The sequence below is a fragment of the Drosophila novamexicana genome, unplaced genomic scaffold (genome assembly GCF_003285875.2).
Source record: "Drosophila novamexicana strain 15010-1031.04,08,12 unplaced genomic scaffold, DnovRS2.1 tig00000689-arrow-pilon, whole genome shotgun sequence".
Lineage (NCBI taxonomy): Eukaryota > Metazoa > Arthropoda > Insecta > Diptera > Drosophilidae > Drosophila > Drosophila novamexicana.
This window is the reverse complement of record NW_020824818.1, coordinates 244471-260212: the sequence shown is the minus strand read 5'-3', so window position 1 is coordinate 260212 and position 15742 is coordinate 244471. Positions and strand designations below refer to the sequence as shown.

At 39.7% G+C, this 15742-nt stretch overlaps 1 protein-coding gene across 1 annotated transcript; it reads left to right on the top strand.

Annotated features, from left to right (window-relative positions):
- Positions 1 to 4473: 4473 nt before the first annotated feature.
- Positions 4474 to 5382, top strand: LOC115763234 (seminal metalloprotease 1-like). The gene is made up of 2 exons (XM_030705710.1): positions 4474 to 4680; positions 4732 to 5382. Exons 1-2 carry the CDS (start codon positions 4479 to 4481, stop codon positions 5349 to 5351), a joined length of 822 nt encoding a protein of 273 aa, XP_030561570.1. The 5' UTR covers positions 4474 to 4478; the 3' UTR covers positions 5352 to 5382.
- Positions 5383 to 15742: the final 10360 nt, after the last annotated feature.

The window sequence follows — 15742 nt, the reverse complement described above, 5'->3', positions numbered from 1 at the left end:
AGTTTACAGGTTACAAAACTACAAATGTACAAATAAATTCTTTGTTTAATCCGAAATATTGGGATTTAGAGATGGGCTCAAACTTCAAAATTGAGTTTCGTTTGGGCTCGAACACCAACTCAGAAAAAGCTTACTGAAATATTGGGACATAGCTGAATGTGGCAGTTAATAATTTAAAGAAACTCCTCACTCACATATCTATTAAACGAAATCCAAAAAAGTGAAGTGGAAAAATAAAAATTTAATAAGTGTTTTTGGAGTTTCTTGTCGGACTTTCAAAAAACTGTCCATGTCCAGGCGTTTGTAAGTGCATAACTCGCGCTTGTTCCTTATATTTGAAGGATGAGCATCGACGAAAATCTGATTTATAACCAAAAACTACCCAAAGGAATATAAAGCTAATATACATTTCCAATCACCTAGCTATATGTTTGGGCACAACGCGGAATCTGGCTATCTAGATCAATCTAAAATTATCTTAATGCGCAGAGAACTCATTTCTATTGCAACGAAAAAAGTTTTTGTTGCCGAATTTGTAGCAACCTTGCTTCATGTGGCAACTCTGCCCCCTCTCTCTCGCTCTCATTCACAGTGTTGCTGTTGAATGTTTGTCTGGATGTCGCTGTTTGTGGCAGCTTTTCCAGCACTGCGCTGCATAGCACTGCACAAAAGTTAACGTATCCTGGGACCCAAAGTTGCGTTGTCAACAAGCGAATGCAAAAAGTGAACGCAGCCGGGCATAAAAATGGCCACCAGCGGGAAGAGCGAATGTTGCAAAGCGTGAAAAAATATCTAAATCCAACATTAATGAAAAACTTTTTGCATAATCCATGTCGCTGACGATGGGAGCAGCGGATGCCGTTGATGGTGATGCCGGAGCTCGAGGGTGGCGGCGGTTAGGGCTGGAGTTGGGATTGAGGTTGGGGAGACCAAAGCCACCAAAAAATCTAGAGAATCCAGCCAATGCCATCGGCTATAGACACTGGCAAAACTCAGCCAAGTAAAATACTTACCGCCAAAGAACCAAAACCTCAAAAAAAAGTCTGCAAAGAGATTCAAATTCAATGGGTAAGCTATTCAAAAGGCAGAGCAAGAACAGTTTGGTGTGCGGCTGTGAGTTTTAAGGATTGAAGGCCAAGCGGCTTAAAAGACTTTGAAGGTTATGCCAGAAGCAACTGATAGCTTGGAGTGCGCCATGGAAAAGCCATTGGTTATAAAATATGCCCAAGCTAGATATTAGGTAGTACTAGGCTGACCAAGCATAACTCTATCTTGAGCGCTATTTGAAACGCTAGTATAATGGTAGCTGGCAGACACCTGACGTAAAAGTTCTGCCACCAAGAAATCTTTTATGTCTCTTGCTAAGTCCCGGTTGCGGATGTACCAAAGGGCCCCAAGAACTTAGTCTCAGCAACTTGGATTGGAAGACTCAACAAGATACTGATCGATTCCAGCGCTTAATAAAACAAATAGTAAAAAAAAACCTGTTTACAAGTTTTATTCTCAGACCAGTTCGGAGAGCCTAGAATGTCAATAAAGTCGAAGTCTACATAAAAACATATTTCCCGAAATTGTGACAAGAGATCTTTTAACAAAAAAATAAAAAGATACTTAAGGTTTAAGCCTTCCGGCAATGTAATAAGAATTGCCTTAAGGTTAGGGCACAAAGCACTATCTTGAATGCTTAAAGCTAAAATACAAATTTCAAATTCTTGTTCAGCTTAAAGACCTCAAGCTTGAAGCATTCAAAGATTTTGCGTGTTTTTATTAAACGATTTGAATTTAACAAATCTTTTAATACAGACTAAACTTAACTTTTACTGCCACATTGAGCCATAAGCACATCGAGTGGCTGCTTCAATACAACCTCAGCCTTCGGACAGCCCCCACAACTAACGTTCATTTCTCATTCATATATTCAGAGAGCAGTCTTGCAAATCGGGAAATAAACTTCAAAGCATTTAACAGTTGTTCACTGACCAGCTTTGACCCACGCAGTACGCCCCATCGACCCGCCCGACGTTTCCCCTGCGATGTAATCTACACAATGCCACAGCACAGTTTTAATTGCTGTGACACGGCAGATATGGCTGACTGGAGCTGGAAATTGGTCAGACTAGGCAGGTGGTGGGTTGGGAGTGGGCAGAGTTCTTGCTGCTTCAGATGTTGCTGTTGCTGTTGTCGTTTTCTAATTTGATAAAGATAAAAATCATTTTATAAATGCCGACGATGGCATTGGCGACGTTGCCATCAAGTGTATGCCCCTGACAGGCGAGTCCTGGGCCAGGATATGCTAGAATACTCAGCTCGGCGCTGCTTCGTTCTTAATTGAATGCTCATTTCAAAGAGGACTCTGCCAGAGTTGCCAACGTCGTCGCTGTCGACTTTAATTGCATTTTTATTTCATTTCCCAGCAATTACCGCTGGTTCGTGTTCAAATTTATAAGCTCCAGCTGGTCGGCAGCACCTCGCACCTGTCGCCGGAGTTGCCGTCGCAAGAGTCGCACCTGTGGCAACATCCAAAGCTGTAAAGGTCAATCGTTGTATATCCACTGGCCAGCTTTACCATATGTGTGTGTGTGTGTGTGTGTGTGTGTGTGTGTGCAACTAGTTGAGCACTGCGGTGTCCTGCTGCCGTAATTAAAGGTTGCCCTGGGCCAGGCCAGGACTTGGGCGCGTGCTCCTGCTGCAGTTGCTTGTTGTTGCTACATTTTAGCAATATTTATAGTTGTTGCTGCGCTTTGGCATTGGTCTTAGTGGAAGCCCAAGTTGTCGTTGCCAGTTGTTAGCAAAGCAATTAGCATGAGTTTGTTATTGCAACACGGCAGCGGCAACAGTCAACTGCCCAAGTCGGGAGCAGCTAGGACATGCTGAAAGTTTTGGGTTTTACAGTAAGCAACCCTCCGGTATCCCATACCCCAATCCGTAGTAAAAATTAAATTTATTTACTCTGCTGCTTGGGCAAAAGTGTTGGCATATGGCCATGTGGCATTTAACTCTTAACAACAAATCAAATGTAAGTGAAACCTGCAACCAAGGGGCACAAACGTGTGGCAAGCACCTGAAAACGATTCGACAAAAGAGCCGAGGAAAGAAGCTAAGCCCTAGGGGAATCAAATTTGAATTTTACACTAAAAACTGTTCGTTCGTGTCAAATTTTGTTAAAGTCAATTTACAGCAAGTGCTATATAAACTCTGTCTCTCTCTCTCTCTCTCTCTCTCTCTCTCTCTCTCTCTCTCTCTCTCTCTCTCTCTCCCTCTCTCTCTCTCTCTCTCTCTCTCTCTCTCTCTCTCTCTCTCTCTCTCTCTCTCTTTCTCTCTCTCTCTATCTATATGATTAAAATATTTTAATCAACTAGATTTTGAACTCAGAGATTATCATTCTGTTCGGTATTTTCGTTCCCCCGCACTACATCTGCAATAATATATTGTAAATATGCCAAAAGTAAAAACTTGACATGGGCGTGAACCACGTCATGAGAAGCCTTGGCCAACGCGGGAAATCTTTTAGAAGGGCTGATTCTGAACCCATGGAAAGAAGAAATCATCTCCGACCAAACAAGAAATATGTTTTATTGTTTGCATCGATGATCATAGGTCCTCGGAATGCCTGATACGAGTTTATATCAAGCCATCTAGCTCGAGACACCAGATTTGGTAAAGTATCATAGATTGGGAATATTACAATTTTGGATATTACCCTTTACCTTATAAAATTTTAAATAAATATACACACAAATAATGCAATTTATGAAGATCTTACAATAAGAGAGAAAGTATTTAAAATTAAATTTTACATTTTAGCTGAAATTTCTGCAGGCAGAAGAAGCAGCGCTGCCGCTGCGTGAATTGTTGTTGTACATAAGCTTGTGCGTTACGCATAAATGCAGCTACAAGTGCCTGCATAAGGACTCTGGAATTTATGTTGCTCTAAAGGGTACATTTTGCCCTAAGGGTACTATTACAAATACGAGACTTCTAAAAGGTTCAACAGGTTTGGAGAATGGGCATGCACACAATACTTTTCCTTTCGTCAGGATACTCAATTCTGTTTTCATTCATAGCGCAATTTTATTTGTATAAATTGCCAAAATTATGTAAATATTTTAAATGTATTTACTAGTATCTTCTTCAATGGTATACAAAATAAATAACTAAGAACAAGTACAAATTTAAAAAAGTCTTTCTGTCTTCCGCTCGTTGTCCGCACTTGGGCGTCAGTAGCTATGCTTTTATTGAGGGTTGTATTTCAAAAATGTTCCCACAAGATAGGATAAAAGGTCATATATGCGAGATTTGAGCTGAAAGTGAAAGGTTGAAGTATTTTTACCTTCACCTCGAATAAACTCAGCACCGAAACGAAACATGTTTTAAAAAAATATGTCAAGCCCCTTAACGTAGCCGTGACTGTGTAAAATGATCTGTCACACTAAAATGAGCGCAAAATGGCATATGAATCTAAGACTTATTAGATGGAAATGTTCGCTATGAGGACTACGATCGGATATTTGTTGCTGGGTTCCCTCAGCTGGAACGTTTTTGCGGTGCCGATTAATCCGGACAACACCTTTGGGCTTTACCAAGGTGACATGGCTGTGGGCTTCAAACGAAATGGATTACTATCGCCAGATGAGCACTGGCCCAATGGCGAAGTCTACTATAAGATAGATGAGCAGTTCAGTAAGTTTTGAACATATGGAATCCATACCTGAAATAACGACGATCTTTTAGAACCTGAACATGTTGACCACATAAAACTGGCCATGCAAATTATTCAAAATGTGTCCTGCGTACGATTTCTGCCTGCAGTTGAAGATACCAAAAATTTCGTAGAGATAAAAGTTTCCCTATCCGGCTGTTGGTCTAATGTTGGTTTCCTCGGTGGAAAGCAGACGTTGTCGTTGCCAGACCAAGGCGTGAATCAGGGTTGTTTTAGACTGGGTACCATACAGCACGAACTACTTCATACTCTGGGATTTCTTCACCAACAAAGCTCGCCGGATCGCGATGATTACGTGCAAATCGCTTGGGATAACATCCAACCGGATAATATATCAAATTTTCAAAAGTATAATTCGTCCAGGGTGGGTAACTTTGGTGCTACGTATGACTATGGCAGCATTATGCACTACTCCGTATCTGCCTTCAAAAAGACTGCCGGCTTGGACACGATAACGCCTCTACAATCATTGAATGGTAGACGAATGGGACAAAGAAATCGTATGAGCGACGCTGACATAACTCGCCTCAATAATATGTACAAGTGCAATAATCATACAGAAATTTCCAATGTAACTGCAAAGGCGATTGAAGAAAAAACTGATCCACCTATGGAAACAACACAATTTTAAAACACAATAAATACGTGAATATAAAATCTTATAAGATTTGTGTTCAAATTGCATTCCTCCTTGGTGCATATTGGGGTCAAAGATTTGGTGGGTGACGATTCGCACTCAGATTCATATCTAAGGATCTTTCACAAAATATCAAAATATCCCGCTCCCATAGGTTGGTGCAATTTCCACCGATTTTCACGAGGCTTGTGACTTTGTTCATGGTTTGACCCCTAAGTCCATTTGGCATCTAAATCTGGCAACATTATTCTTGGTTAAAATTCACGTGAAATTTCCCACCCCTATAAAGTTCTGAGATCGCCGCGTTCATACATACGCATGGACGGATGGACAGACAGATGCAGCTAGATTGTCTCAGGCAGAGATAACTGGGAGATAGGAAGATAAAGCTTAAAAAACTATGCGAGTATGAGCAGAGATAAGGATTCAGATTTCCTTAATAATAAAACTCTTATAATCTTAGCCTCTCTCTCTAGTCTCTACATTAATTTATGTAAATCACATAGTTGGGCAGCATTAACAAATCGGTTTATTTTAAGTTTGAGTAGGTTTTTTTTGGCATAACAGAAAGAGAGTGTACCTATACACACAAAAATACATGCAAACATAGGAACAGACATTCATTCTTACAAATATATACAACTTGCTCTCGATATAAATAAACACATTTAAATACAAATATCTGGGAACAGATTGAAAATTAAATAAAAGGAATCAATTTGAAATATTACAAACTAAGTATAACCAAATACACGTGTTGCTTTAAAAACTGAATTAATAAGTATAAACAAACTTGTTTACTGAATAAATTGAAATCGGTATATTTTTGAAAAAAAAAGTAGAATCAATCTGCGAGCCACACGTTTTTGTGTGTACGTTTGTGTGTGTATGGGTGTGCTGTGTGTTCATTTTACCATGCCAGGTGATAAACCATGTTTGAAGACCGCATGAAGTGGAAAATTAAATTTAAATCTGAGCCGCAGGTCGACATTATGATTTTTATATATTCTTTTTCTTTCTTTAAAATATGTCATATGTACCTTGTATATAAATTTAACAACTCTCTACCACAGTTCAAATTGTAAATAACTTGTTTGTCGGTTTCTTAGTTAGATTTGTTTTAAAAAGTCGTTTCTTCATATCGGCTAGAGTTTGCAAAAGTTATGATGACATGTTTGAAGTTAAGCCAAACACATTCAAAATGAATTTGATAATAAAGCTTGCTATTCAAAAAATGCAAATTATTTTCTTATTATCCCAATCTACCAAGAAGGTGAGGTTGCAGCCTTACCGTTCTTAACTGCGCCAAAGTTTGTGTGGACAATAAAAGGCTTACAAAAAGCAAACAAAAGTATTTTACTATATTTACCTTTCTGGCAATAAGCCTTTTGGTTGTCACTGAAGTCCCAAAAGACTATCAAATACTATTGTATAATGATTGGGGACATAGGACATTTGCCATAAGCAACCTATTTAAAAAGTATGTATTCTAGTACTCAGCAGGCATTACTTTTGAGAAAACTGAGCCCTGTCCAGAAGCTAAAAGGGTTTTCCTAAAGATGACCCATTTAAATCGAAGCATCAACAAAAGAAGAGCGTTGTGTTTAACGCGCTAAAAATATACATGGCCAGAGAAGTATCGGATTTTGTCTGTAACACACAGATGAACTGCAACTTAAAAAGGATACTGAGTTTGGATGGTGCCTATTCCTGTACTTTTTTTATCTACCCCATGCTCAGTTGTACCACACCTGATTAAGGTTAATTTAACCTACTTAATTGCCTGTTGCTCGGGTCGATATATCCCCGGTGACAGTTAATTTTTAATTTAATGCACATAAACTGGGGAGCTCGTTCAGTTGTTCAGTTGCTTTGCCAAGCACTCTTAATGACATTTTGGGCCCATTTCAATTTACATCCGAGCACAAGAGGACATACGGTTACACATACAACAAGAAGTCGCCACAGATACTCACACACACACACACACACACACACACACACACACACACACACATGTCGGGGGTCAAATTGCCGTTGGCGGCATTTTACACGTGGTTCCTGACAGGTGCGAGGGATGCGTTTAAAGGAGGGCGCAAGAGCACGCCCGCTGCTCCTCACCCAGCCAAATGCACCCCAGGGACACCTTTTCTCCTGTTTTTTTTTGCGACTCGCCCAAAACATTTGCCTTCAATTTTGCTGTCCGTGTTTTATACTCTCTGCCACCCCAACTTGTTTTGCAGTTGTGCTGCAGCTTGTTGTTGTTCTCTGCCGCATCGTTGTTTATCGGTAAAGCTGCGAACTCACCTTTCAGTTGGCAGGACTCCTCCCTTTTGGCCACTTTAAACAGCATTTTAATGGCTTGTTTTGTGGCTCGAGCTGCTGACTGATTGACTGGGCTGTTGCTCACTTGATGAGTTTGTGTTGGTTAACATGATATTTTAGTTCTGGCCAACTTCTAATTAACACATACAAACTTGCCCTGGCAAAGCTTTCCGTTTTGGAGTGGCGGCTCATTAGCTGCCATTTGAATTTCCATTTCGTTTGCTCAATTTCATAAGCAATTGTGCGCCTAAACGTATGCACCACAAGCCAGGCTAATATATGCCACACACACAGAACACAGCACACACACACACACACACACACACGCTCACTTGCATTTATGAATTTCAAATGGGCGCAAACGAAGTTGCAGCTGCTGCGCGCAAAAGTATGCAACACAAAAGCAAGCAAAGTTGCCTAGCTTTTGCCCGGTTGTTCTCCTTTTCGTATGGTGCTCCACTCGCTTGATTTGCGCCACGTTTGTGCAAAACTTTATGCAACCACAACGGCTCTTTTTTATACGCCAGGCCAAGAAAAAGCTAAATCCAAAATCTTTTTGCCACATCGAAATACGTAAGCCCTTTTGCAGCTGTACGGAATAATTTTTTTTACATAAATAAAAGAAACCAGTTGAGCACCGCATCTGGATATTAAGGATTTTATCCAAAATAATAAAAATCAAGTGGGAATCATAATTTTAAATAGGTAGTTGTAGTTCAGAAATCAAAAGTAAGTCATTTGTATTAAAATTATTTGTAACTTTTAGTTTTTCTCTTTATATATTATGCTGATACAAAAGTGAGTTTTATGATCTATACGTTTAGAAAAGAGAGGTCGACTTTCTATCCTGGGGATTTATTGAATTGATTACTACAAATACAATTTTAAATGCTGTATATTTAAATTAAATCATCAATAAAATAATATACAAATTAAAAAAACAGAAAATATAAGTTTTCAAACACAAAAACTAAAAAAAATAACAAAAATGTTTTGTATTGAAATATTTCAGTGATATATAACACAATAAAGTACCCTGAAGCTGCTCCAAAAGACGGGAAAGTTTTATTTTAAATTTTTTAGTACAAATTTTATTCCCTGTTGCGTTCGCTGGCAAGCAATGCCACAAAGTTAAAATACCCGTTCACTTGCAAAGCAGCATGCATAAAAAATGAATCAGTGTTAGGTTTGAAGCAGAATTTGCTTGATTTTCAATAAGGGCCACGTTTTGTTGATCGTCATGAGGCGAGAAGCATGTGAGAAGTTTCAAGAACTCCGTGTGTTGTTGGTGATTGCATCACAAATCCATTTGCCAGCCTCCAATCTCGCGGTGGGCACTCAAGCGATGCGGTCAGACCAAATGGTCAATTGGCTGATTAGTCTTTAATTGGGCGGCCTTTTGTTAATTTAGACCGGCGACTGGTGACCGGCAACATTTCGACCTTTGCCCTAAAAGCGAATGCGCACAAATTTGAGCCCTGGGACGAAAGTAATTACACGGCTTGGTTGCAGCGCTCTGCTAGTGTCCATTCAATTTGCGTCCCTTCTTAGGGGAATGGGTGTTGACGATTTGTGCTAATTTCCGGTGCTCATATTTGGCAGACAGTCACGCCCATTTACGCAGCAGCAGCTGCGGCTGCAATAGGAGCAGCAGCAGGAGCAACAAACAGTTCCAATTGCACCACATCCTGTCTGGGAGTGAACGCAATTCAATTCAGCAATTGCATTCTTGACGGCACACCAACAATAACAACTGGGAGTGCTGTAAACGGGAATGTCCCACTAGCTGATACCCTTTACTCAGTAATATACACATTCAGTTCCCCCGTGACCGAATTGCGTGTCCTTGGCTCTACATACACTACTCGAGTATAGTTTATGGAGCCGACGGGCTCACACTGACGATTAGGCAGACAGGCAGATAAATAAAGGAAAACTCCAAGATCAGCTCAGAGCGTCGTTTTGATAAGGAATATTTATAATTTATTGAAATGTCGGAAATTATTCTGCCTGCTTGCCCAACCATTATACCCATTTTTATCCATTTGCAATAGGCACAGAATATAAAAAAGCTGCAAAGAGGGAGAAGTAAAACAGCAACTGAAACAAAAGCAGCCACAGACTTGTAAACACACTAAATCTATTATCCTGTCAAATTGACAAAACTCAATTTTTTATTTCCCCTCGCCCATCATCACATGGCTTGAATTAGGGGTACTCACTTTTTTGTTCGTTCTTTGATTTCATGGAATAAATTGACCAAGCCCGACATATATTAGTTAAGGTAAGCTGCTTTTATAAAGTCTATATCTTATCAATATCGGACTAGTTAACCATATATCTCAATATAAAGAATCGATTGAAAAAATTTGTTTTTGAGGTGAAAAGGACCCATTTCTATTTTCAAGAAATTCGTGCCAAACTCAGCAGTTAGTTCTCCTCACATATCTAAAATTCCGTAAACCATAATTCTAAAAGGGTATTTAATCTTCGCTGTGCCGAAGAAAGAAACAACTTACTTGTTTTAAATACTTTAAAAATAGTTTTACTTGGCTAGAAAAGTTTTATTTTATAATATCATAATTTGTTATTGGCAGAAGGTATTTAATTGCACGAGATGTCTAACAAAATCGAGATGTGATAAATGTGACATGATAGATGCTCGTTAATATTTCTATAGAAATAGTTGGATACTAACATAGTTTCTCTATATCCAACTTAATATTTCCAAAGATATGTTAACTTAGCTCACACATAGTAGGCCAAAGGTTCAGCATAATCTTCAAAGTCTGACCTCATTTACAGATTAGTTAACGAGTTTTTTTAATCTTTGGCTTCCAAAATTCGAGTTCTGGTAGACTATGGTAATATTTTGGTAATAATTTAAGAACGTTAAAAAACTATTTGTTAATACAGACAGCGAAATGGAGGGACTGGCGTCTCGAGTATTGATAAGAAGATTTTTACTTTATAGGTTCATTTGTGCTCCTTGAATCAGTTCAAAATATTCCTCATAGGAAGCGCTCTCAAAATTACCCCTACGCATAACTTAGCTTTCGATGCTCAGTAATCGTGAATATCCCTAATGGCTGCAGCGCGGCCGCTACAACGCACTGAGCTACCATGTCTATCCTGGCAAACAAAAACCCCCAACCCCCTCAGCCGTAAGTGCTTGCAGCAATCAGTTATGACCCAGCAACAGCAGCAGCAACAACAAAGTCAGTGCAACAAGGTTTCCCCGCTTGGCCAGCCAGTTCCTGTGGCGATTGTCAACAGCGCAGTTTTTGCGCTGTCTGCTCTAAGGGGATGGGTCGCTCGCTCGCTGCTCGTTGGCTCTATAAATCTGCACAAATTGGCAACACTCTGTGGGCTGCATTAAAAAATATTTTATAAAAGAGCAAAAGTAAATAAATATACAACGACCGAAGCAACCAGCGCAGCATATGTTACCAGTCAGCCACACAGTGCGCTCCCTCTCTCTCTGTCTGTCTCTCTTTTTCTGAATTTTTCAACAGCTGCTTGTTTATTTATGCTTGTAACGTTTATAAATCGCTTGGCCGAAAGTACGAAAAAAAGCAGGAAAAAAGAAAAGCGAATGAAAAGCACAAAGCGCAGCCCGAGACTGGTCCAAAGGTGGGGCACAACGTGGCGTATGCTTGCTGTCCTCAATTGAGTTATCAGGACTAGTAGCTGCTGTTCCTCTCTCTGTCTCTGTCTCTGCCTCAACCTCTCTCTCTCTCTCACACACACTCACACACACCGCACGCATAACTTCATAAATCAGCCAACTAACCGCATCGAATACTGCCCGTTACCTGCTGATGACCTTATTACGCTTAACTTGTCGCCTTCATTGCCGTGAGGTGTCCGTGGTTTTAATATTTAAACAGCGACCAGCTGCAGCTCCAACTTGCCATGGAATTGGCCACTGATTTGCTGGAGCTGCCTCCCTTCACCGCTTTCCATTTGCCATCCGCCCGCTCAATCGAATGCTGAGCAAATATTTGCGCGCCCACTCGGCGATATTTCATTTGAGTCGCATAAACTCATAAATCTCTGCTTGGCCAGCCAGACGAAAGTTATTTGGCCTGGACTCTACCTGGGCGGATGCGCGACCGAAGTAAGAAATCGTTAGACTGACAAACAGACATCAACATAGCCCCAACTGGCGCCAAAATCAATATTTTCATCCGAATGAAAAATTACCTGCAGCGTGTCCAAGCAGTTGTCCAAAATGGACAGCTACAAAACCACTTGGTTAGCCGTAAGCCGAGTGAATGAATCGACTCCAGATTCAGAAGAATCGGCGCCAGCTTTAGTGATTAGCGTAAGTAACTAAGCCACCGACTGCTATAGGGTATATCAAGGCGAGCTTGCGAATTTGCAAGCATTGCATAATTGATTAAACATTGAAAACGAATGACTTAATCAAGTGCGTGCCACGTGGCGTATACGCAATGCGAGCGCACACATTTACGATTCCACACAGACAAGCGCAACGACGAGGCCAATGAAGCACACAGCGATCCGGATGAACTAGATGATGATAATGATAAACAACAATAACAACAATAACAATAGCAGCAGCGGCAAATAAAGCTAAAGAAAAACAAAGACACCAATCAGCAGCAAAAATAAAACTGGTAAAAAACAAGCAAAAACGAAAAACAGTAGAATCTTTATAGATGCTGCAGATATGCCATGACCTTATCTAAGAAAAGTCGCCTTACTTTGCCACACAGCTGGTAGCAATTCTCAACAAGCTGAAGCTTCGAAAAGGCGAAGAGGCCTTTGAAATCCTAGGATCACAAGCAGTCTTCTCGAGCCGGACAGCTTTATTTTTGCATGTTGACCTGGATAGTTTATTAGTATATAAGACCAACTGAGGGACGATCCTTCCGGGGATATTCAGGGTGGGACGAGCTTCAAGCTCCTAGTCAGAAAAAATAAAAAGAGATGTTCAAGCATTACAAAACAAGTCTTTATGCAGTATTTAGATCTGCATATGTCTATCCTATGGTAATCTAATATAATCCAGATAGGGACTGCCATCGATTTGAATAAGATAACTTTAGAGGATGGGTGCGGCTCCAGATGAAGAAAACAACGTTGAGAGAATGCGTTTTCTTGTTATCCTGTGCGATTAATTTTATACTTCTTGAAATTTCACTCGCGTCTGAATTGCCTGGCAAGTGTATCAGAGCTTCGATTTTCGGATGTGTGATTTTTCCATTGTTGTTGTTTCTGCTGCCTTCATCATCTTCAGCTTCTTCTTCTTATTGTTGTTGTTACAGCTGTTGTTGTTGTTGTTGTGGAAGGCACTCTGCTACGTGACACTGACATGGATTTTCAAGTTGTTTGTCGTATGTGTCATTGCCTGCGGATGTCCTCTCAATGTAGCGACTGCCTTGTGCTCCGCTGTTTAGGCTCATCCGCAGCCAGCCCCAACCCCCGTTGGTTCGTGCCGTGCCCCAAAACCTTCTTGCACTTTGTCAATTCGTAAATCTTTTTGTGCGTCATACTTTTGGGCAAGTACCGCCAACGCCATCATCAAAGGCAACAACTTTAGAAAACTAACGCAACGAATGTTGAGACACCAGCTGTAGGCAGTCGTAGGCAGGCTCCTCTAACCTCTTACCATCCAGCCATTCGACAATTGTGCGAGTTAACTTTGATGAATTCAATTATTCGAGCACGACATGTTCGCCATCTCTGTTCGCCAGCCTATCGCCATCTCGCTCGGCGTGTGCGCGCGCGGTGCACGTGTTTGTCTTTGCTGCCGTTCAATGAGTTTATTGTCGTTGTGCTTAGCGGGAATTGAAATTCCCCCATGGGCTGCTGGTCCTGCCGCTGCGTGTCCTTGTGCCTCAATCTGTAAAGTGGATTTATTTTACCAAAACCGAAAGTTGACTTCTTCCTCATGCTGCACAGCCGGCCGCCCCCGCTCACCACTCGTAAAGTTGTTGTGTGCGTGTGTGTATAAAGCATTAAAGGATTTATCAATTTACGCAATGGAACCTTAGGTAGGCATCAATTTTGTTGATGCTCGCTTGATTTGTGCCTTATCGTAGTTGTTCACAGCAAGTGATTGATTAAACTGTTGAATTCTAAAATAAATGTAAGGAAATCTGCTCTGGAAGTCATTGGAAAAACGTATCCAAAACCAACTATATTTTTTTAATTTCATTTCCCAATGAAGTTTACTGAGTTTGGAAGAGAACATATATAAATAAAAATTATGCAAGTTTCGAAATATGTCTTGCCCGACAAGGAGATATCCTTGCGTCGAACTATGTGTAAATATATTATATATAAGTATTTATAACCTGCATATACTCTATTAGAATGTAAGCTCTTAACACCACTATTTCAGTATCGATATATGAACATGGGAGTAGATGCTTCCTTCTGCATGCTTAGTACGTTTGCGCAACACCATTATACCCATTTTCAATGAACTTAGGGTATATAAATATAACTTTTATTGGCTATAAGGTTTCATTTCTATAGGTTTTGTTTTTTTTTTTTTATTTGTAGCGACTGAAATTAAAATTTGTGTGATTTGATTATTTGCCTGCCAGCACTTTGATATATTTGTTAAATAATGTGCACTTTCATTTATTGTGCTGTGCGTCATTTTCTACAAAATAAATTGTTTTCTGTTTTCAACATTAATTTAATTGTTGTTATTGTTGGTGTTATTGCATCCACACTGACCGATCGGTGCTGCCAGCTTTTATGATTATTGCAATTGTGATTGTTGTGCTCCTGTTGTTGATGTTGTTGGTTTCATTTGTAATTTCTCGTTTGAGGCAATATATGAAATCGTTTAATTACATTTGAAGCGGTTTATGCATTTCTGCGGTCATTTGCATAGCATTCCGATGATGATTTCGATGCCGATGCTAAAATGCAGCTGATGTCGAGAGCATATTTATACCCTGAGCCCACTGAGCATAGGTAAAAGGGATATATTCGTTTTGTGCAAATTCGTGATCAGCATTAAGGAATAGCCCTTGTATAAACCGTTTGTTTAATAAAGTATGTTATATTTACCTACAGTTCACAAATATTTAAACAGCCGCTCAACGTTCAGGGTATCTTCTAGTCGGGCAGACGAGACAGAATCCTATTTTTTGGGTGTTTTCAATAGCTGCAGCGATTTCTTTAAAGTGTCCGCCATAAAAGCGTAAACCGAACCGCAACTAAGGCCGCATAAATCAGTTTGCCATAATCGTTATCGTTGGCCAACTCGCATTTCCCGTTTAGCAATTTTTATGCATTTTACTGTTCATAATAAAGCACTAAATGTACTAGAATTTCGGCCAAAATGGTTTATTGCATTCTGGCTGTCGGCATTTTGTTGCCGTGACGAACTACCCAAGTCTTCACTGTTGAAACCACCGAAACGCACCTAATTTTTCATCTATTTTAGCTGTTCGTTTCTCTTTAGCCATAGAGTATTAAGTGTTTAAAGTCGGTTTCGAAATAAAGTTACCATAAAGGACATAAGAATTATAAGCGGATCACGTAACAACACATGATATTCTTCAGTACATTTATAAAAAAGAAAACAATAAAGATTATACAAGTAAGCGTACTCTAGTCGAAATTGTCCGACTGGCAAATGTACATTTTGTATTTTCTCCGAAACGCCTTTAAAAATATTTTCTAATAAAAGTTTAAATTATATACGGAGATATTTTTCAATTTGCCAAGCCCCAATCTTCATTCCAAATTTGATTATAAAGTTTCAGATTTTCCTAGCTGTAGATAAGGTAAAAGAAAAACTGAGATAATCGAATTCAAGATCAATGAGTACGTTGTTACGTTCTAGATCAAAAGCTTTAAATTTGTACCGACAGATATGCAAATAAGGAAAACTGAACTTAAAGCTGTGAATGAAAGCATAACAATAACTCCCTAAAGCTCTTAGTTGGCCAATTAAATTCAAATTTATAATTTATAAGCTGCTAATTTAACGGCTGGGCGCACTGAGCGGCAATAATAACAACAACACTAACAACAACAACAACAATTGATATGCTGAATTAATGACA

Coding starts and splice junctions, on each gene's coding strand:
- LOC115763234 (XM_030705710.1), top strand. CDS start 4,479: ATGTTCGCTATGAGGACTACGATCGGATATTTGTTGCTGGGTTCCCTC. Junction 4,681..4,731: donor TAAGATAGATGAGCAGTTCA/GTAAGTTTTGAA, acceptor ACGATCTTTTAG/AACCTGAACATGTTGACCAC.